General features: G+C 34.2%; 1 protein-coding gene across 2 annotated transcripts in view; it reads left to right on the forward strand.

Annotated features, from left to right (window-relative positions):
- Window positions 1-23,129, forward strand: part of TLK2 (tousled like kinase 2) — a 153,861-nt gene that overhangs the window by 48,231 nt on the left and 82,501 nt on the right. Inside the window, exons 3-8 of one of the 2 annotated variants that reach the window (XM_044674187.1) lie at window positions 8,598-8,669; window positions 11,472-11,541; window positions 12,623-12,666; window positions 13,438-13,533; window positions 18,055-18,222; window positions 22,768-22,863. In XM_044674187.1, the coding sequence (XP_044530122.1) occupies window positions 8,598-8,669; window positions 11,472-11,541; window positions 12,623-12,666; window positions 13,438-13,533; window positions 18,055-18,222; window positions 22,768-22,863 (546 nt within the window). The remainder of the gene's footprint in view (window positions 1-8,597; window positions 8,670-11,471; window positions 11,542-12,622; window positions 12,667-13,437; window positions 13,534-18,054; window positions 18,223-22,767; window positions 22,864-23,129) is intronic. The other variant, XM_044674188.1, reaches the window with a different exon arrangement.

Raw genomic sequence — 23,129 nt, forward strand, 5'->3', positions numbered from 1 at the left:
TACTACTTTATAGTAGTACAGTTTGAGTTCTGGTACTGGTAGGCCACTTTCACATTTTTTTTCCATTAATTCCCTTGATATTCTTGGCCTTTTGTTTCTCAAGATGAATTTTGTTTATTTTTTCTATTTCTATAAAATAATTCTTTGGTAGTTTGATTGGTGGTGTTGAATAAATAAATTAATTTAGATATAATTGTCATTTTTATTATATTAGCTCAGCCTACCCATGAGCAATTAACATTTTTCTAATTGTTTAGATCTGACTTTATTTGTGTGAAAAGTGCTTTTGTAATTGTGTTTATATAAATCCTGTTTTTGTCTTGGTAAGTAGATTTCCAAGTACAGTCGTCCCACATGTCACAGTTCACTTATCACAGCTTTACTGTAGCATGGGTTTTAAGAAAAAGCCTAATTCTGTATAACGGAGTTTTTTCTATATTGTGGGATTTTTACAATGGAAATGCAGTAAGCCACTACTGCTTGTGAAAGTTTGCCAATGTGAAATTGTACATGGCACACTATGGCAACCAACTGCAACACTGTGTTCTGTATCCTGGATGCTGATTGGCTCAGTGACTATAGCATTGGTATATTTGCTTTCCCGCCCTGTGCCCATACATTCAAAAAGTGTTTAAGAGCACATGAAGTGTTTATAAGAGTGTGGGAAAGGTTTATGAAGCCTTAATATATATATATATATATATATATATATATATATAATGCCACTACTTCAAGAATTTTTACCTATCATGGAGTCTCTAGAATGTAACTCACGAGATAGGATCACTGTAATTTATATTGTTATGGCTCCACCTCCCCACTGGCCAGTCTGGGCAGAGCCCCAGGATATGCCCCAGGGGACCCTTCAGCCCCCCCACCCCCCCAATATTCCAGCGCCTTCTGCGTCCTTCCGCAGGCGTTTATGGCTCTCAAGGCCAAAAAGGTTGCCTACCGTTGGAGCAATGATGGGGAACCTTTTAGAGACAGTGTCAGACCCTGCCTCACCCCCTAGACTGAGTGCTGTGCCTGGCTGCCCCTCCTCCCCCCATTTCTCCACACAGGGGAGGGGGAAAATGCTCCCATTGGACTGCTGCTGCCCCCTGGCCTGTGAGCCGCCTACCTTAGCCCCTCTGAGCTCCCATTGGGCTGTTGGACAGAGGGGTGGGGGAATGTGAAAAAATGCCCTCGGGCTTTGTGGAGAGGGGGAGGGAAGCAGCTCAGCCCTAATCCCTTTGCCTTTCTAGTAATGAACTCTGGGGTGGGGGAGGGGGATCAGGGAGGGTGGCCAAGTGCCCACAGAGAGTGCTCTGTATGCTACCTTTGACACCTGTGCCATAAGTTTGCAATCACTGATTTAGAGTTATTTTTCCATAGAATTTGGCTGGGTTTTGTTGGTAATATCAACTGCTAATGATTTAAGTGGGTTTATTTTGTGTCCTGCAGCTTTGGGAAGTTATGAATTATTTCAACTAGTTTTTTAGTTGATTCTCTTTAAGTATGCCATTATGTTATCTGCAAAGAGTGATAGTTTAGTTTCCTCATTGCTTTTTTAACTCTTTCAATTTCTTTTTTCTTCTGTTATTGCTAAATTTAGTATTTCTAGTACAATATTAAATAATGGTGGTGATAATGGACAAACTAGCCTCATCCTGATCCTATTAGGAAGACTTTTGATTTATCCCCATTACAAATGATACTTGCTGATGGTTTTAGATAGATGCTACTTACTTTAAAGAAAAGCTCATTTATTCCTATGCTTTCTAGTATTTTTCATAGAAATGGATGTTGTATTTTGTCAAAAGCTTTTTCTGTTTCTATTGAAAATTTTATTATTTCTGTTTTCTTATTGATATGGTCTCTTATGCTATTTTCCTAATATTAAACCATCTCTATATTCCTGGCATAAATCCCACTTGGTCATAGTATGTTTTAGTATTTAAAAATTTTTATTGATAAATCTCGTTTACACATTGCCGCCTGAATTTCCCTTTTCCCATTCCAATGAGCCATACCAAAGATATTAATCTGATTAAAAAAAATAAGAGGGGGCAGCTGGGTAGCTCAGTGGAGTGAGAGTCAGGCCTAGAGACAGGAGGTCCTAGGTTCAAACCTGGCCTCAGCCACTTCCCAGCTGTGTGATCCTGGGCAAGTCACTTGACCCCCATTGCCCACCCCTACCAATCTTCCACCTATGAGACAATACACCGGAAGTACAAGGGTTTAAAAAAAAAATAAGAGGAAATGAATATATATCAGCAAAATCAAATGTTACATTAAAAAAATTTGCCAGGACATCTAAACCTGTGCAAAGGAGTAGGGGAAACTTACCTTCTTATCTCTCTTATTTTAGGTCATGTTTATTTATCCTTTGTGATTTTTAAAAATTTCGTGGTTGTTGCTCTTTTCATTTATATTATAGTCATCATGTATATTTTTTACTGTCTACTTCAGTATTTATGTGAATCCATGTTTCGCTGTATTTGTCATATTCATATGTTTCTTAAAGCAGAATAATAACATTCTGTTACATTGCTGGGGACAGTATTTCCTTTTCAGTTCTTTATTAACCATAAAAAAGTGCTACTCTAAATATTTTGATATATGGGGCCTTAAAAAATATTTTTGGATATGCCTAGTAGTAGAATTTGTGGGTCAAAGGACATTTTCTATTTTCATAAATACAAATTGCTTTCCAAAATGATTATATTAATTCATAGTTCTACCACCATCGTATTAATGTGCTTATCTTTCCACAATTCTTCCAAATTTGACTTCCTTTTCTTATTTTTACCAATTTGCTAGGTGTGAGTTGAAACCTCAGGAATCTGTTTTGATTTGTATTATTCTTGCTAGTAATTTGGAGCATTTTTTTCACATGGCAAGATTCCACAAGTGTACATTTTTTCTTTTGAGAACTGTTTGTACTTAATCACTTATGTTTTGGGGAATGCCCGTGAGTACTGTGTATTTCTGTTTATTATGTATATGTCTTGTTTGCCAAACTCTTACCTGAGAAATTAAATGTAAAAGCCCTCCCCCCAATTCCTTCCCTTTTCTTAGATGCATTTATTTTGTCTCTGCAGAAGTTTTAAGTTTCATGTCATCAGAATGATCTATTTTATCTTTTTAAATTGCCTTCATCCCTTAATTTGTTATACTACATTTGCCTATAGGTATGAAAGATACAGTTTGTTCTTCCTCAGATTTTTTTATTGGTACATGTAATATTCAGATCATTTATCCATTTTGTATTTATCATGAAATATGGCTGAGTTGACCCATTCCTGATTTCTGCCAAACTGTTTTTTAATTTTCCTTGCAGTTTTAAAATTTCTTATTATTTATATTTTCTGTTAACAAATTATTTATATTTTGGGGTCTATCTGACAATGGATTATTAAGTTATTTTTGATTCTACCCTAGTCAGTTCAATTGATATGTCTCTATTTCTTAATCAGTACTAATTGAATACTGCTGTATCATTTGGTTTGAGCTTTGGAAATGCTATTACTTCTTCTTTCCAGTCAGTCAATAAATATTTATTTACCACTTAACTATGTGCAAGGCTTTGCATTTAAGTGCCTCAATACTAAGGAAGGCAAATGATAGGCTCTGTCCTTGAGGAGCTCATGATTTACCTTTACTTATTCTTTATTTTCCTTGATATTCTATTATGTCTTTCCTTTCCCCAAATGAATTTGGTCATTATTTTAATAAAATTTGTAGAATATTCCTTTGGTATTTTAAAAAAAAACCTTTACCTTCTGTCTTAGAATTGATTGGCTAGTCAATTGGGGTTAAGTGACTTGCCCAGAGTCACACAGCTAGGTAGGTATCTGACGGCATATTTGAACCAGGACCTTCCATCTTTATTCCTGGCCCTGTCTACAGAGCCACTTACATACAGGCCCCTTCTTTGGTATTTTTATTGATACAATATTAAAAGTATAAATTAACTTTTTGTTATTGTTCAGTTGTATCCAATTCTTCATGACCTCATTTGGAGTTTATATGGCAAAGATACTGGATTGGTTTGCCATTTCCTTCTCTAGTTCATTTTATAGTTGTGGAACGGAGGCCAACTTGGTTAAGTGACTTTCCTGGAGTCACAGCTAGTAAGTGTCTGAGGCCACATTTGAATTCAGGAAGATCAGTCTTTTTGACTTCTAAGTACTAGGCTTAGTACTCTATTCACTGGACCACCTACCTACCTGTTACTATTATTATATTGGTATGTCCTATCAGTGAGTTCTGAATATTCCTTCATCTGTTTTAAGTTCTTTATTTTTTGGAGCAATTTGTAATGCAGTTTGTGCAAGTATTTGGTAATTGACTCCCAAATAATTTATGCATTTCGCAGTTATTTAAAATAGGGTTTCCCTTCCTATTATTATCTATTCTTTTTTCTACTATCTTGTTATTATAGAAAAATGCTATTAATAGTTTACCTAGAAAATCCTAGGGAATCCGCAAATAAACTAATTAACAGTTAATAATAGTTACAGCATAGTTGCAGGGTACACAATAAGCTTTCTTTTTACTTTATTTTGACAACTTTGAGGTGTAACATTAAAAATTAATATCCACTAATTCCAAGTATTATATTTCATAAGATTTATTAATAATTACTTGAAGTAGAGGAAAGGTATAGCCAGAGCAAAAAGAATGAGTGACAGAGAGAGAGAGAAAGACAGAGAGAGAGATTACGCGCCCATGGGGGGGGAGTTACAGAAACTTGTATCTACAAAATTTAAATACTTATCATGAGGATGAAAGTAGGATTCTGGGAAATCCAGGGGCACAAAATTCTGATTACACAGAGGAAACAAATACATGACTAAATGGGCCATTCAAATTGTGCCAAATTTATTTCATTTGACTGGGTGGGTCACACCACCTTGTCACAGTTTTATAAACATAAAAAAAAAAAAACCAACAGAAAAACTCCACTGCAAAACCACAGTAAATTATAGTTGATAGGGAAATTAAACATTGCTCTATTTCTCTTTTGTGTTAATCATATTGAATTTTCGTGTTTCATTTTATTTTTCAACCACTGAACCATTTTTTGTTTCCCTCTTCTGTCTTCTTAATTTGAAAGAATATAAGAAAAATCCCTTTTAATACATTTGTGTAAACAAAAGTATTTTTGGTCTGTATCCAAAAACTTATGTCTCACTCCACTTTTTGAATTCATCACTTCTTTTCAGGAGATGGGTAGCACAGATGATCATAAGTATTTTGGCACCATATTTGGTCATTGAAGATCAGATCTTAGTTTTTCTTAATTGGTTGTCTTTACAATTCTGCTTAAACAGCCATCTATTCCAATTCACATCCAAAAGAAATTACTACTCTAAAATTCTTGATCACTTTAGTTCTGCTTGAAACATTCCACCTAGGGATTACATGCATTGTTATTTATACTTGCTGATAAAAATGATAAAGGAATATAGGCTTTTATGTCTATTGCATTACTTTACTCTCATCTTTCTTTGAAAATAAGTGTGAATCTCCATTGACTCAGTTATACTACTATTAGCTCTATACCCCAAAGAAGTAAAAAAGGAATAAAATAAATTTTTTCCAGAATTGTTAATATTAATAACACTTTTAATGATAGCCAAACATTAGAAACTAAGGGGATGTCTTCCTATTAGCCTGGCTAAGCAAATCATGAATATGTGAATATAATGGAATCTTATTGTGTCTAAGAAACAATTAAGCAAGCAATTTGAAAAGAAACTGAGAAGACCTCTCTGAACTGTAACAGTGGAATTAGCAGAAGGAGAATAATTTATGTATTCAGAACAACATTACAAAGGAAAACAATCTTGAAATATATTTAAAATATTATTTAGTCATTAAACCACAAGTCCACACCACTTATATCTCCTGCCAGAGAGATGATGAACTTAAAATGCAGAGAGAGAGACAGACAGAGACAGAGACAGAGACTGACTTGACTTTTTACTGCCATGGCCAATGTGGGACTTGTTTTGCTGGACTATGTATGTGTATGAAGAAGGAATGATTTTTTTGACTTAACATTTTTTGCGATTTTTGTTTGTTCAGGTTGGAAAGGGAGACAGTTGGAGGTATAGATTATGCATGCCAAATGAATTTATTTAGGAACATAAAATGAGAATGACAGTCTTTGCTTTGTTTTAAAGTCATTACCTTGGGGAGGGATGATCACTTTAAATGTAATTTAAGGACAGATGATTTCCTTTTTTAATATCTCCCCAAATTACATGTAAAAATAAGTTTTACCTTTGTAAAAAAAAAATTTAGAATTCCAAATTCTTGTCCTCCCTTCCCCTTACACCTCTCAGAGAGAGGAAGAAATCTAATAAAGGTTTTACATATGTAAAAAAAAATTCCCATATTAGTCCTTTTGTGCAAAAGAATTTGAACAATTAAAAAAAGAAGAAACTTAAGTATAATATGGCCCTATCCTCATTCACACTTATCAGTTCTTTCTCTGGAGGGAGATGGCAATGAAAGCCTTTTGTGATTGTCTTTGGATCACTGTTTTGCTGAGAATAGCTAAGTCATGTCTCAATTGTCTGTCATATAGTATTGTTGTTACTATTCTCTTGGTTTTCCACACTTAACTGTATCAATTCATGTAAATCTTTCTAGGTTTTTCTGAAATCTTCGTTTCTTATAGCACAATAGAATTCTATTAAAATCATATACCACACAACTTGTTCAGCCATTCTCCAATACATGAACATTTCCATAATTTCCAATTCTTTGCTACCATAAGAAGAGCAATGATAAATATTTTTTATACATATAGGTTCTTTTCCCTTCTTAAGTTTTTTAAAAAAAACCTCTTTGAGATGCAGACCTAGTAGTGGTATTGCTGGATCAAAGGATATGTATAGTTTTGAAGCCCTTTGGGCACAGTTCCAAATTGCTTTCTAGAATGTTTAGATCAGTTCACAACTATCCCAATAGTTCATTAGTAGGACAAATGATTTTTGATAATTACTTTAAATGACATTCAAGAAGAGATTATTTCTGGCAATTATTTCAAATGTAACTAAAAGACAAATATTCTTTGGTAAATAATATTTTTAAGATAGTATTTCTAAGATCTTGATTTTAAGCTTTCTAGGTTAGTTGCTTAAAACAGGTTCTAAACTCATTTTTTTCGAGTAGTAGGATTGGCTTTTTCTTCGAGAAAGTTATTGTAATTTTACTGTCATTTAAAAAGAATCATTGTCTCATTTTTTCATATTTTTAGTCAATGGAATCTACTTCAGATTTAGGACAAACCTTTCATTGCTGTAGGATTGAAATGTAGTTGAAATTAATATGGGGAAAGGGATTGACTCATTCCTCCTTTCTGGTGTCCTCTGTTATAATCCTGTATTTCATTATAGCTTCTGAAGATTGACAAAAATCAGATGGAAAACTTCCTGTTAGGTTGAGATAACTAAGAATTTTAATGTAGTACTTGAATAATATGAAAACACCATGTAGATGTTTTAGATGAAAACATTAAGTGGTGTTAGCTATTTCTGAAGATGTGTTCAAATTGAAGTGTTAGTAATTTAGGATTTTTAGGAATTAGTAGTATTTTTTTAATGAATTGGGTTCATTTACCCCTAAGGTAGTTTCTTTTTTCTTTCTCTTTTTTTTGTTTTTATTAACTATTCTAATGGATAGCTTTTTAGGAGTTTTAATTTTTTAAAAAGTTGACATTATGGAGAAAAGCATTTCCCCTAGTGAACCAGAATACTTATTTGACCCCATATTTGGGAAGGCTTTCAGTACTTTCTCAGCCTGTTGAGCTCATTGTCTTTTCTTTCTTTTTTTTCCTTTTCTCTTTTTATTATGAATTTAATAGTCATCTACAAACATGAACATCTCAATATATGAGGAATAGAAAAGAGTATTGTATATGAAACTGAAATCTTCATGTACAATTAATTTCCTTGAAAGTGTTATGGGGGGGGGGGGCAGGGATAAATCTCCAGGCCTGGAGTCAAAGGGCCTAGTTTGAATTCTCATTTCAGAGGCTTCCTAGCTATGTAACCCTAAGCAAATCACTTAACCTCATTATAGTTGTTCCTAAGATAGAAAATAAGAGTTTTTTTAAAAAATGTATTTAGTATGACAGTAATAAAAGTGCCCTTCCTGTTTATTTACCTCGCTGAACTTTTGGTTCTCCTCTGTTTATTATTTTTTTTTAAGTTGTTTCATTGATGCTTTTGGGGGGGGGGCATCCTTTTTGCTAATGATGCCTCTACTTCTAACCCCATTACTTCCTTGTTCCAGAAAAGTATAGTCAAGCAAAATATCTATACATTTGCTATGTCTAAAGAGGTCTGCTGTGCTCATTTTCCTGGGCCTGTAGACATTGTGGTGGAGTGTAAGGGCAGTGAAGAATTTTCCTTCAAGATCATTTCTTTAAAACATTGTTATGAAGATGAACTTAGGTGTTTCCTAATCAATGAATTGTTCTCATAGTTTAAAAGCCTTTAAAATTACTTGTTTGTTATGACTGACAAGCCAAAATACACAGGTTTCTCTTTGTCATTTTAAGTTGCAGTTTGTATTAATTCATTTCTTTTTCTTTCTAGGGTCCACTTAATAGTGAGTCTTCCAACCAGAGCTTATGCAGTGTGGGGTCTTTGAGTGACAAAGAATTAGAGGTAAGAAGATAACATTCTAATACCATCCATCAATGGTGAAATGAGATTAAAAGTTATCTGAGTGTTTATCACTATTACTATATAAATTTTTGTGGTTTATAGTATACAGTTGGAATATTCTTTGCTCTTAAGGAAGAGCTATATTCCATAGTTATAACAGAATTGACTTAGACCCACTTAAAATTTAATAATTTTAGCACCAGTGAGTATGATTATGCCTTGGCATAGGCCTTTATAGATATGCACTTCTTATCTCTTTTATATATGTACACTTTTTCTGATTTTTTTAAAATGACAATTTAAAAGTACGTTTTACTTGTTACTAAAGATTTTTAGAGTCAGATTTCATATAAGGTAGATGGCTTGGCATAAGAAGAACTGGTCCAAATGTGTTGTAGTAAACTGCAAATGGACAGCTAGGTGGCGGAGTAAAGAGAGTATAAGGCCTGGAGTCAAGAAGACCTGAGTTCAGAATTGACCTCAACTACTTAAAAGCTATATGACCCTGGGCAAGACCCTATTTGCCTCAGTTTCCTGAGTTGTAAAATGAGCTGGAGAAGGAAAAGGCAAACCATTCCTATATCTTTGCCAAGAAAATCCCAAATGGGGTCATGAGTCAGAAATGACTGCTATGACTAAATAACAACAAAAATCTTTGAATTTGTATTAAATCTAAGAATTTAGAGCCAGTTCATTAAATATGCAGATTCTTTCTTTTTTCAAATTATTATTTTTTTGCTTGAAAGCAATGTTAATCTCCTAAAATTATTTATTTAATTAGGGCAATTTTTCCATGGTTACATAATTCATGTTCTTTCCTTCCACCCTTCCTGAGCTGATGAGCAATTCCACTGGGTTATACATGTATTATTAGTTCAAAACCTATTTACATATGATTAATATTTGCAATAGAGTGAACACAAAGTCAAGATCCCCAATCATATACCCATTGAACCTGTGATCCATTATATGTTTTTTTTCTGTGTTTTTGCTCCCACAGTTCTTTCTCTGAATGTGGATTGTGTTTTTTCTCATAAGTCCCTCTGGATTGTCCTGGATCATTGTATTGCTGCTAGTAGAGAAGTCCATTACATTTGATTTTGCCACAGTGTATCAGTCTCTGTGTATAAGGTTCTCCTGGTTCTGCTCCTTTCACTCTGCATCAGTTCCTGAAAGTTGTTCCAGTTCACATGGAATTCCTCTAGTTCATTTTTCCTTTTAGCACAATAATATTCCATCACCAACAGATACCACAATTTGTTCAGTCATTCCCCAATGGATGAACACTCCCTCATTTTCCAATTTTTTGCCACCACAAGGAGTGTAGTGTGGCTATAAATATTTTTGTACAAGTCTTTTTCCTTATTATCTCTTACAAACCCAGCTGTGGTATAGCTGGATCAAAGGGTATGCAATCATTTAAAGCCCTTTGGGCATAGTTCCAAATTGCCTTCCAGAATGTTTGGACTAATTCGCAACTCCACCAGTAGTGTATTAGTGTCCCAATTTTGCCACATCCCCTCCAACATTTATTATTTTCCTTTACTGTCATTTTGGCCAATCTGCTAGGTATGGGAGGTGGTACCGTCAGAGTTGTTTTGATGTGCAATTCTTTAATTATGAGAGTTTGAACATTTTTTCATATGTTTGTTGATAGTTTTTTTTTTATCTGAAACTGCCTATTCATGTCCCTTGACCATTTATCAATTAGGGTCTCTTTATTTTCAAAAAGCTTTTTACCTTCTGTCTTCATATTAATTCTAAGAGAAAAGTAGCAGGCACTAGGCAATCAAGGTTAAGTGATTTGCTTAGATTCACACAATTAGGAAGGTCAGATTTGAATGCAGGTCCTCCTGACTCTAGACCTGGTGTTCTATCCACTGTGCTACCTAGCTGCTTTTCATTTATTAATAAAATATTGCTTTTGTCTTTTAAAGGAGCTTTAAAAACATGAAATATGATGATATCTTAAATCTGTTTGGAAAGAAAACTAATTAGTTTAGAGAAATTATTTTTCTTTATCTCCCCCACCCCATTAAAAACAAAATCAAAATCAGATATTGTCATTTGATCCTTACAGCAACCCTATGGTTGTAAAATCCCCATTTTACAAGAAATTGAGATTTATAGAAATTTAGTGACTTGCCCAAGGTCACATTGCTTGGAAGTATTTGAGGCCGATTTTGAACCTAGGTCTTCCCAATTCCCTAGGCTTAGAAATCTATCCCCTTTGGGAAGTTCTCTTGGTAGAGAAAATGCTTTAAAAAACAAATACTAAAACTGTGAATGGATTTCTTTGTGTTCAGGGAATTGTTAAAAGTTGTAAATAAAATATTTATAAGTTCAATTTTGTAAATGGTATTTAAAGAAGTTTAGGCTCCCAAACACATAGAGTTCTTTAGATTCTATTCTTAGGACTATTTTCCCCTCATATATGCTGCTGGAAGACTTCTTCCCCCTTAAATTTGAATCCTAGTTGCTTTGATTTAAAAGGATTAAAACATTCTGCTTTGTTCACTTCCTGAAACATGATGAACAGTAAATGTTTGAGAGGAAATTAAATCTTTCTTTGGGGGAAAAAAAATCTGTCTTCATGTCATTGTGCATTTTAAAGTAGGAGTAGTGAGGTAGAAGCTACTTATATTTTTCTTGTTAAGCTCTTTAAAACAGGAAACAAAAACTCATTTAGTGCTTGGCCACGCCAGTAGGGAATTGTATCTCCTTGTGCATTTGGTATTTTCCTCTATCCTTTTCATGCACATAAGTACCAAAATCCTAATTGTCACATTTGGTATAAAACAGACCCCTGAGAAAAAACAAAATGACCAGCGGAACCGGAAAAGGAAAGCAGAACCATATGAAACTAGCCAAGGTAATAATAACACTCTACTCCTAATCATAATAATAATAATATAATAATAATAATAATAATAATGAGTTTTCTTTTGTACCTACACAGGATTTCCTCCCTGTGAGTAATTGGTTTGTATACAGATTCCTAACCAAAGAGACTTATTGTGCTCCTCAAGGGAACATCAGGCAGCTTATTATCAACTTGTCATTTGATATACACCTGACAAAACAGTGTTGTTCTTCAGGGATGCTTGTTTTCCCTATTATAAGGAAACATAGGCCTTTCTCCACAGGTTTTTCCCTTAAACTGAACATGCATTATGTAGAAAAGGAGACTTGTTGGAGTGTTAAATAACTGTTGTATTATACTCAGTGCCTTGTATATAATAGGCATCTGAAAATTCATCTTTTATGCCAGGAGCCTTTCTAGCTACTATTCTATGACAGTCATTATTTGGTTGAATATTGGAACCTATTTGAATAACTCTCCAGGAGGATTGTTATAATGGCAAATGTCTTTAAGCAATTGATACAATAATAAAGTGGTTTTATTGCTTCCTTTTTTCAGTTTTAAGAAATGATGGCCAGAATAGTCTTTTTACAGTTTTTGCCAGAAGTTAATTCATTATATATCTTAGAGGAACCAATCTATAAATATAAGGATATAACAATTCTTAGATGAAACCTATTAAACTCATCGGATAATTCTAATACATTTGTTTGAATTATTCTCTGTCTTAAATAATACTTAATTTGCAGGGAAGGAATTGATTATAGGAGAGGTAGAATTGAGGACCTAGTTAAAAAACAAAAACAACCCTTTAATTGTCTTAAGGCCCAAAGGAATGCAAACCATCAGAATTTTTTCCTTCCCTTTATTCAACTGGTCTTCCTAAAAAGAGAAAAATTTTCATTCCATTTTAGGGAATTAGTATTTTATTTAATTGGCCATTGTAACCACATAAGGGAAAAATGTAAACTTCTGGGGCAATAGCAACATATATAGAAGTTACTCAGTGCATAAGGGCAATATTTTCAGGATAGTAATTATCTTTTTTTGTTTGTTTTAAAAATTTGACATAATTTGTTTTAATTTTCAGGGAAAGGCACTCCTAGGGGACATAAAATTAGTGATTACTTCGAGGTAAGTAACTTGTTGAAAAATTCTTATGGAAAAGGTTCTTGCCCAAATTCCTGATTTTTATTCTCTGATTATATAGGAATTACCTAGTTTCCCAGAATCAACATTTGTAGTCGTTGAGCTAAGGAATAGGAGAATTTGGCAGAACTACATATATTTATTTAGATCTTGTTTATCATTGCAGAAATTACTGTCTACCAAAAATTTAGACCTGTGCATTCTGTATGGTGATCTAAAATGTTAGAATGCAAATGAGGATCTTTCTCTATTAAGCAGACTTCTATCAGTAGGTTTTTCCATAAAAGACTGTATTTGAGTGTGAATCTCAGTGTACCATTTATATTCTGTCATTTTCTTCATCAGTGGAATATATAGCAAATTAATAGTAATTAGTGGTTGGTGAAGCTGATTGATTGTTATTATTTCCACTGAACTGTTTATACCTGTTATGGTATATTTTTGGCAGAAGAAGAACATTTGTTTAAAATAATTTTTACCATTAGCTTCTTAACCACTTACCTGTTTTAGCTCACTTACATTGGAACTCTATAAGAAAATGCATTGTATTGCTATTTTTCAGTTTTTTCACAACATAATATTTTCTTGGAAGAAATTGAATATGTGAATCAAGGGGGGGAATTTTTTTTGGGTGGAAAAGGCTTTTAGTTATTTGTCAAAACCTGGGGTCTACTTTGTGGATTTGATCTTTCCTGCTTTCCCTATATGAAATATAGACTTGTTGTGAATTATTCATTTCCATTTTTCTCTGACCAGTTTGCTGGGGGAACTGGACCAGGGACCAGCCCTGGTAGAAGTGTTCCACCTGTTGCAAGATCCTCACCACAACATTCCTTATCTAATCCCTTACCGGTAAGTATTCATCTCTTATAGGATAAAAAAAAAAAAAAAAAGCCAAGGAAAGATTCAGGCAAACTTTCCTTGGATTAATTGTGAATGGAAAATGAGACAGGTGGAGGGGGCCAGATGGAGGTACAAAGGAAACCTCATAGGTTGGACTACCATGAGATTCTTAGATGTATTTGGTGAATCCAATTTTCATATATAATGGACTAGTGGGGGCAGCACTTGTAAATTGATTATAAATGTAGTAAGCTAGGTTGCAGCACAAAAATGATTGTTAATTCAAATAATAAAAATTAGTATTTTTGCAAAAAAGTGTGGTGTTTGTAATATTTTCTGATTTTAGTTAACATGTAACAACTTAATTTGTCTATGCCATATTCAAGATTATGAAATTTTATCAATTTTATTATTCAAAGACTTATGAATTCTATCTTTACATAATTTCTCTAATCTATCCTCTTCTCTAGTTAAATGTCTGCTACCCTAATTGGGGACTTTATTTTTTTTTTGTCTAGTTTACTGTAGTAGTTTCCTAACGGTTTCCCTCCCTCAGAACTCTTCTCTTTCTAATCTGTCTTCCATACTGTTGCCAAAACGATTGTTTGAAAGCATAAGTATAACTGTGTCCCATCTTTGTTCAAAAAGCTCTAGTGGCTCTAGGATTCAATATAAACTCTTTTGTTTGATGTTCAAGAAACTCTTTAACAAAAATGGTTCTAGTTTTAATCTTTGCAGAATTATTACACATTAGTCTTCTTTCATTCACTCTGGTCCAGCCAAGTTGACCTAGCTGCTATTCCCTGTAGTTAGTGTAACATTTCAAATCTCCATTTGCACAGGTTGAATTCTATGCCTGGAATACACTTTTTCCTCACCTTTACATTTTAGAATCCCCCAACATTTAGATCAAATACTACCTTCTAAATAGGTCCTTTTCTGATTCTCCTGCTGACTGGAGACTTATTTCTGAAATCATCTAATATTTACTTTACATTTACTTAACTACTTGCATACTTTCATACTACAGAGATGTCAATAGAATATATGCTTATCGAGGGCAGGAATGATATCTGTCTTTTTATCTCTAATGTTTAACATAGTATTGGTACATAGTAGGTACTTAATAAATTCTTGTTTGTTCATTGACATTTTTGTGTAAGCTTAAGTTTCTTAACTTCCTAAGAAGTTTAGTTTCCAGATTGAATTTCTGGTCCTCAATTGCATCTTGTAAGTGACATTTTTCTTAAAATATTGGAGAAAAATTTAATTACGCTAAATTCCTTTGAATCATTAATTTTGTTGTCACTGCTTTTGTTCTGGACCTGTGATTTTTTTGGGGGTGGGGTGGGAGGTAATGGAATCTCACCTAGGAAATTCCCTCTACCAATGAAAATCAGCAACTGTTCTTTAACATTGTAGTGTTAATTATTTGATGACCATGCCTTGGAGGCTGATCTAGTATACTTATTCTCTTCTTTATTGTTACTAAGCCAAATTAAAGGAGAAGCCAACTGTCTTAGTAGCTGCCACATGGCCCTTCAGGAACTCCTGAGGACAAAGAACTGGAGTCAGGAAACTTGGGTTCTAATTCTATCTCTGGTTGCTTTTTTCAGGGGCAGGGTGGTGGTAGTGGAATAGGAACTGTATGATCTTAAGGAAGTTGCCTATTTTTTTTCTAACCTTATTTTATAAATTGAGTAATAATGTGTCCTCTGGCACACAGAACAAAAGCAATACTTCTTAAACATAACAATCTTTCAAAATGCCTTGAGAGCGAATAGCACCTACTTTTCTGTTCTAGGCTAAACAGCCTTCATCCCTTCCTTTACTTTTCTCACTAGGAAGTATTAAGGATGAGTAAAAAAGCAGAGGGAGCATGCTTTTACAACTCTTTGGAAAAAGATAAACTGTACAATATGCTTAAGTCTGTTCATTCTTAATTACCAAGTAGTATATTATAAATTTCACACTCATGGAGGTATTTACTTGCTAAACTTGCTAAAAGATATTTAGACAAATGAAAAGGGTTAGCCATTATTTTGTAATGGCCTTCACGTCAACATTCTTTCATTTTAATATGTATAGCTGTTTTAAGTTATTTTTGTCTATCAGGACTACATATTTTGATATGCCAAATTAAAAGGATACAAAGAAATAGAGGTCTGACTACCTAATTTTTTAAGCTCTTGAGCATAGATTTAAAAATTCCTTGGAGTTAAAAAAGCAACTTTTTTGAGATTTTTTTCTGAGAATTTTTCTTGAGAATTAGAAAATTTGGAGAAATCTGTAGACTTTCTTAATAGAAACCAGTGATATCCAACCTATGGATTCCTGTGTTCCTCAAATTCATTCAGAATCTATAAAAAAGCCAACACACTATCTGTTTACTGATATGACTTAAATAGGTATATTTTTCAAATGTTTGCAGATTATATTGTGTCTAAGAAAATACATAATGTTTGAAAGCTACTAATTGACAAAATGAATTTGTACTTTATTAACCACTGTATACTAATAGTACATTATCTTTTGGAACTTTGTGAAATTTTGTGTGATAAAAGGAGTTCCTTATGCCTAGAGGTTGGTAGTGGTAGATACAGCTGTTCATCTATCAGATTAGGCTCATAAATTTGGTGTCTGAAAGAGCTTTCTTGTTGGCTCTGCAGTGAATAATGACTGAAAGGCTGTTCTCTTTATATACTAACAAATGTAATAATTCTAAATATGCATTAGGCCCTCAAAGGGGTATGAAACCTTTGGTTCCCTATTTTTTACATAGCTATTAAAGATTTGAGACCTTTCTTGCCCCAGTTGGATAATGAAGCTATTTTTTAAAAAATCATCCCTAGGGGGCAGCTGGGTAGCTCAGTGGAGTGAGAGTCAGGCCTAGAGACAGGAGGTCCTAGGTTCAAACCCGACCTCAGCCACTTCCCAGCTGTGTGACCCTGGGCAAGTCACTCGACCCCCATTGCCCACCCTTACCAATCTTCCACCTATGAGACAATACACCGAAGTACAAGGGTAAAAAAAAAAAAAGAAGAACAATTGCAAAAAAAAAATCATCCCTATTGTCTTCTAAGCTTTCCTTTTAAAACCACTATGGCTTTTAATGCTATTATAAAATGTAAGTTTCTTGAATGCGAGAACCTTATCATCTAGCACCTTAAGTCTGGGGTTGACAAACTATGGCCAGCGGGCCAGATCTGGATGCATGATGCTTTTTGTACCTCTCCTCAGCTAAGAATTTTTAAATACAGTTTTAAATAAACTTTATTTACAAATGTAAAAACCATTCTTTCCTTGGGGCCTTAGGATTCTTCAAAAACTGATTCCCTGTTAGACTATTAGACTATAAATGAATAAATGTATGCTTGAATGGTCTTAGTAATCATCTGCCTTTTAGTAGGCAAATCAGTATTTGTTTAAAATGAAGTGGTCTTAGACAACCATCCCCCAAATTTTTTTTAGGATTTTGTCACCACAGAAAGGGTACTTGCAATTGGTGACAGTTCTTCATAGAATTCACTTAGCATTTTAAGGATCCAGAGATCCACTGAAGACAGGAAGAGAGAATGTTATTATTACTGGATATCTCAAAAGTACTTGAGAGCCTAACTACAACACTGATCTCATTTTAGGGTCTGTTTTTATAATATCCACTTTAATTTAGCCAACTTCCATTTGGATGGATCTAAAATGAACTTGCTTCACTGCATCCTGTTCTCTTGCAAATAATGTTATGTCAAAGTCCTAGTATATTTATTAGTATTGTCATTTTTTTAATTAAGTGGAAATAGTTGAAGAGTAACAAGTTCCATCTTAAAAAACTTAGGGCAAAAAAGGAAGTCTCTGTGCAAATTTCTTAGAAGTTACTATTCCTTTGTAAAAAGGAAATGGGTATTTTGTGATTGACTTTGGAATATTCAAATAATCTGGTGAATTCAAAGATCTGTATTCATAAAGGCAACACAGTATAGTTGAATTAACAGTCTATCTCTTTCAGAGTGATAGGGGATAGGAACTGTCTTAATCATGAAAGTCAGTAAGGATTTAGAGAGTTGCTGTATACTGTGAGCCTAAGTGACTTGCTTAAGAGTCACACATCCAGCTTGGGTCAGAGATTCGACTTGAAACCCAGTTTTGAGGCTGGCTCTCAGTTCACTACGTCAGGCTGACTCTTTTGAGGATCTGGTTCAAATCATAACTTTGTCACTGTCTGACCTTGAGTAACTTATTTAATCCCATAGGGCCTTGGTTTTCTCATCTTGTGAAACAATGGCTGAGACTAAATAACCTCTGAAATGTCCCATTGAGATTGACTGAAATACTTTCCATGTTTAAATAAAAATAGTAAAAATGTGTTATGTTCTCAGCTTTTGATTTCAGAGTTGTGTGTCATGTTTTTATTCACTTTGGGATTTGCCTTTGGAAGCTGTGTGTTCTTGACCTGACACCGATGCATGTTTTGGCAGAACCTGAGTTGTTCTTCATGTCTAAGATGTATGTTTGCTTTAATGTGTGTTCCAGCGGCGAGTGGAGCAGCCGCTGTATGGTCTAGATGGCAGTGCTGCAAAGGAGGCACAGGAAGAACACTCGGCTCTGCCAACCCTGATGTCGGTGATGCTGGCAAAACCTCGGCTTGACACTGAGCAGCTGGCACAGCGGGGAGCCGGCCTCTGCTTCACTTTTGTCTCGGTGAGCAGTAAACCTGAGCTCATGTCTGTCTTCACAGTTACGGTGTACAGATTTCTGTATGATATAAATGTGACGCAATATATTTCTATCATATTTTAAGCCAGTATCATTCATTCCTACTGTTTCTCTTAGTCAACAGTGATGCATTTGCTTCTTTCAGATCTTTAAATACTTTCCAGATTAAGTTCTAGTACATCTTGAAAAAGGGAATGTATTATCTTTTATTTTATTGGTAGGAGACCCTCTTACCATAAAGTGAATCAGAGTGAAGCAATTTCATTCCAGTGAGAAGTTTTTTTATACTTTAAAATTTTCTAAGCCTCAGCCTACTTATTTCCAGCTTATTTGAGAACAAATTTAATAAAATACAAGCTTTTCTTCATGAATCAGTATTTATACATATGCTATTTGTCAAATAAATAGGAGTTAGAACTTCCATTTTCCACTTCTGAGAGGTTATGGTGAGGTAGCTAGATGGCAAGTCCCTTAGCTGGATTTGGGAATTAGGAAGACCTAGGTTTAAATCTTGCCTTACATTTTTATTAGCTCTCTAACCCAGAGTAAGTAATTTAACCAGTTTCCTTATTTTGTAAAATGGTGATAATAATAGTACTTGCCTCAGAGTTATTGTGAAGATCAAATGAAGAGGGAAAACCCGAAAACTCTAGTATTAATACAATTGAAAAATTTGTCCAAAAGACAACTTTTCCTCTAGTCATTTGGATTCTTTTTTATTGATTGAACTTCTTTATAATAGGTTTTGACCAGTGACTATAGCTTTTAAAAAATATATATGCTTACAGTCAAATCACTGTTTAAAGTGTTTCTCAGCTGTTAACTTTTTGTTAACTAAAACTATAAACATCACTTTTACCTCTATCTTACAGAATCATAAGGTTTTCATATTTTGAAAGATCTTTAATATCCTTTCAGCATAACCTCTGAAATTGGTCATGGTAAAATGGCTTAATGCAGTTAAGTAGGTGCTTAATGCTTGGTGCTTAATTAAGTAGGTGCTTAATGCAAACTTGACAGGGCAGCTGAGTGGCTCAGTGGATTGAGAGCCAGTCCCAGAGATGGAGGTCCTGGGTTCAAATGTGCCCTCAGACACTTCCTAGCTTTCTGTCTCTGGCAAGTCACTTGACCCCCATTGCTTAACTGTGCCACTCTTCTGCCTTAAAACCAATAGAACCAAGGTAAGGGTTTAAAAAAAACCAAAACCGAATTGAGCCTCAGAATGAAGAAAACTTGCTTTTAAAATTTCTGTTCTTTCTAGGAGCTCATGCATCCTTCTCTCTCTCCATCCCTCCCCCTCCCTTTACCAATTATGTATTGGTTCTAAGACTGAAGAGTGGTAAGGGCTAAATTGAGGTTAAGTGCCTGAGGTTACACAACCAGGAAGTGATTGAGGTCAGAATTGAACTCTAGACCCTCACCTCTAGGTCTGGCCCTAAATCCACTCAGCTACCTAGCTGCCCCCTGCTCATAATATTTCAAATAACTAAATATAGTATTAGGATGATTTATAGGGGGCCGTAGAAAAGATTTCTGTTTACAATTTTGTTAACATACTAACAATTTAAAGGTTCTTTGCAAGTGGTTTTTTTGTTTTGTTTTGTTTTTTGCAAGACTTTTTCTAGAAGCAAGTTTGCTAGAGGGTAAACGGAGATTTTGTTAATTGGGGAAACATAGGGAAGCAGGGTAAAGAATTCTGTAGACAGTTGGGGCTGACAACAAGACTCAAGAGCAAGCCAGAAATTAGGGAAGAGGGGCAGCATTGAAGAAAGAATTAATAGAAGACGAAAAGCATAGTGCTTTGCTATCCATCATCGTTCTAGCACCTGAAATCTTATGCATTTCCTGACTTTCATTTCTGCATTTTAGGGAATTAATTTAGAAATCTAAGGATTTTTTATTTTGTTTTTGACACATAATAGATATTTCCTTATAATTTTAGTTTTATTTTTGTCTCAATTACATGTAAACCAAAATTTTGAGTTCCAAATCCTCTCCCTCCTTTACACTATGCCCATCTCCTTGAGAAGGCAAATGATTTGATATAGATTATATATGTATAGTCATGCAAAACAATAATAGACATTTCCTTGTAAACACCCCTGACACCTCCTACATCTTCCTCCCCTCCTCCCTCCCTCTTTAGCATTTCTGGGGAAAAATAAGTAAGATCTTATAGCACAAGGAGACCAACCCTACCATCTTGTTTATCCTTGCCTGCTTTAAACCCTTAAGTAGCACTTTTAGTTCCTGGCACAACTTTGTCTCCACTCTGACAAAACAAAGTGAAACAGTCATTGAACCCAGAGAAACTTATTAATAAGTTTCAGGCAAAAGAACATGTTTATTGGAAACAAACTGCCCAGAGAAAAGAAGGTTGTTCATAAAATAGATATAGCAGAAGATAAATTTTATAAAACGAGGAACAAACTATTTTTGAAGAGTTGAATATGTTATCAGTCAGGGAATAGTGATGCAGTTTAACAGCTGCAAAATTCAGATCTCTGGCAGAGAATACTTACAGTGTGATGGGTCCTAATGAGAAAAATAGCTAAAACTAAAAAAAAAATCTTTCAAAAGCAATATATGTATACATCTGAAGATTTGAAACATAGGTTAATAAAATCTCTAGTTTAAAAGGAAAAAAAGGACAAGGAGAGCTTTTCTGGTATAAGGCTAGGTTCTCTAATCACCAGCCACTCTTGGCAGCTACATGTGTCTGCTTATTAGGATTCCCACTAATTCTGTTCAGTGTGGCTGAGAACAGGAACTGAAATAAGCCACATGATTTTTGATGCTTTTTATTGTTTTATGCTTTTATGCTTTTCAAAATGCTTTCACTTGGTATTTCTAGAGTGAGTTTTTACTGGACTAAAGTTAGTTTGCTTTGATTGTGAGAGTAATGGATAGAACATTGCAGTTGAAGTAGGGAAGACTTGGGTTTGAATGTTGCCATTGATGCTGACATTGTACCTATGGGCAAGAATTCTTAACCTCTCTAAGTGGATTTCCTTTTCTTTTGAATAGGAATAATAATTGTTGTTCCTACTTCATGAGATTGTGGTGAGGCAGGTAGAAAGAGATAGGCATAGAAAGTCTTTAATAAGCTTTTAGATCTAGTATCAGTTATTATTATTAGACTATTAGTCTACCTTTTGTTTCCTAGCAAGATTTTACCTTTGTCTTAGCTTCTCATACCTGCTTTCCACCTCTCATTCCTGGGATTTTCTTAGAAATAGGTTTCATTGATTCAGTAGTCATCTTCAACTGTAAGCAATACATAGGACTGGAAAAAGTAAAATGCTCTGAGCTGCTGGAATACTTTCCTAAAATCCATGTACTTATAAAAGGGTCCTCAAACAGTTATTTGGAGTTTGTTGACTTATTTTTTAGCAGTCCTAAAATAGTTGTAAAATCCTGAGTTATCTGTTTTTCAAACTACATTAGATTATAACCGCATATTATGGAGGAGAGAGATAAGGCATTTAGTCACTCATGTCAGAAATAACAGATAACAGCAAGAGATAGAAAAACTGCTATTATAGTAGAGTATAATAGTTGATATAGTGTTAATACAGTCATCAAAAAAAGTAAAGTGATATTTGTTATATACTATGCCACAATGTATATGTGTTTTCTTTAAAATAATTAATATAGGAGAAGTTTTAATATTTCCCATGCCACATCTCAGATGATATTGTGCTTTATGTTGTTATAAGAGAATTAGGGAAAGTTTAGCAATAGACGTAAGTTAACTGAATGGCTGACAGGCAAGTGCTGGAGTGTTCCAAGCATGGAATGGTGGAGGGAAAGAGATCTCTTTTTTTTTTTTGGGTCTGTTGCTAAACTTTCCCTAACTCTCTTATAACAATGTGTGTGCGTAATGATTTTAAAAGGACATATTGGGAGTTAGATGAATTGCATGTATGCTTTAGGGATGAGGTTTTAGAAATATTTCATAAAGTGCTTTTTAAATCGTAAAAGAACATTGAATTATAATCAATAAATCATACTATTAGAAGTTCACCTGAATTTTTTGACAGCTGTGTATTGATGGGTGATGTTCTACTTGATGGATTACGTGCTGATAGTTAACCAAGTTGAGTATCAGAGAGATTTCATTCATAGATTTTAGAGCTGCACCTTAAGATCCCTTAGTCTAGTTTAGACTTTTCCTATAAATTTTTATAGGATTATTTTTGTGATAATGGGGAGAAAACACTGGAATAGCTAAAACTTATTTTTAATTAATTTTTTTCAGGTACACGTAGAAATAATTTTTGATGATTGTTTTCTGATATTTTAGGATTCACATTTTCTCCCTCTCTCCCTCTCAGCCTCCCCTTCTCCAAGGTGATAAATAGTTTGATATAAGTTATACTAGTGCTTTCATGAAGTACATATAGTTAAAATTTCCATTCTGGAAACATGGTATACTATAACTTTTATTTTGATAATGAATGGTAAGTCCTTAGTACTGTTTTTGGAGGAAGAATAGAAACCTTTTCTGGTTTTGTGTCCGTATTACAGGCCCAGCAAGGCAGCCCTTCTTCTACTGGATCTGTCAACACAGAGCATTCCTGCAGTTCCCAAAAACAGATTTCCATCCAGCACAAACAGACACAGGTATAGTGTGACGAAGAGTGCAAGAAACAACTCACTTAGGAATGCATCATGCCACATATAAAAGCTGTCATTTCTCAGTTTTTCATACCTGTATTTTTTTGGTGATCTACTTTCTGAGGAAAAGCGTCTTCTAGATTTCTCCTAGATATATTAATTTCATTTTTTATTAAGAAGAAAAACTGATTTTACTTTGCATGTGAATTGGATACTTAAGGAACCATTTCTACTCTGTGACTCTTTGCCATTTTAGTACTTTGAAGAAGGAG

This window comes from Gracilinanus agilis, chromosome 4 (assembly GCF_016433145.1).
Source record: "Gracilinanus agilis isolate LMUSP501 chromosome 4, AgileGrace, whole genome shotgun sequence".
Lineage (NCBI taxonomy): Eukaryota > Metazoa > Chordata > Mammalia > Didelphimorphia > Didelphidae > Gracilinanus > Gracilinanus agilis.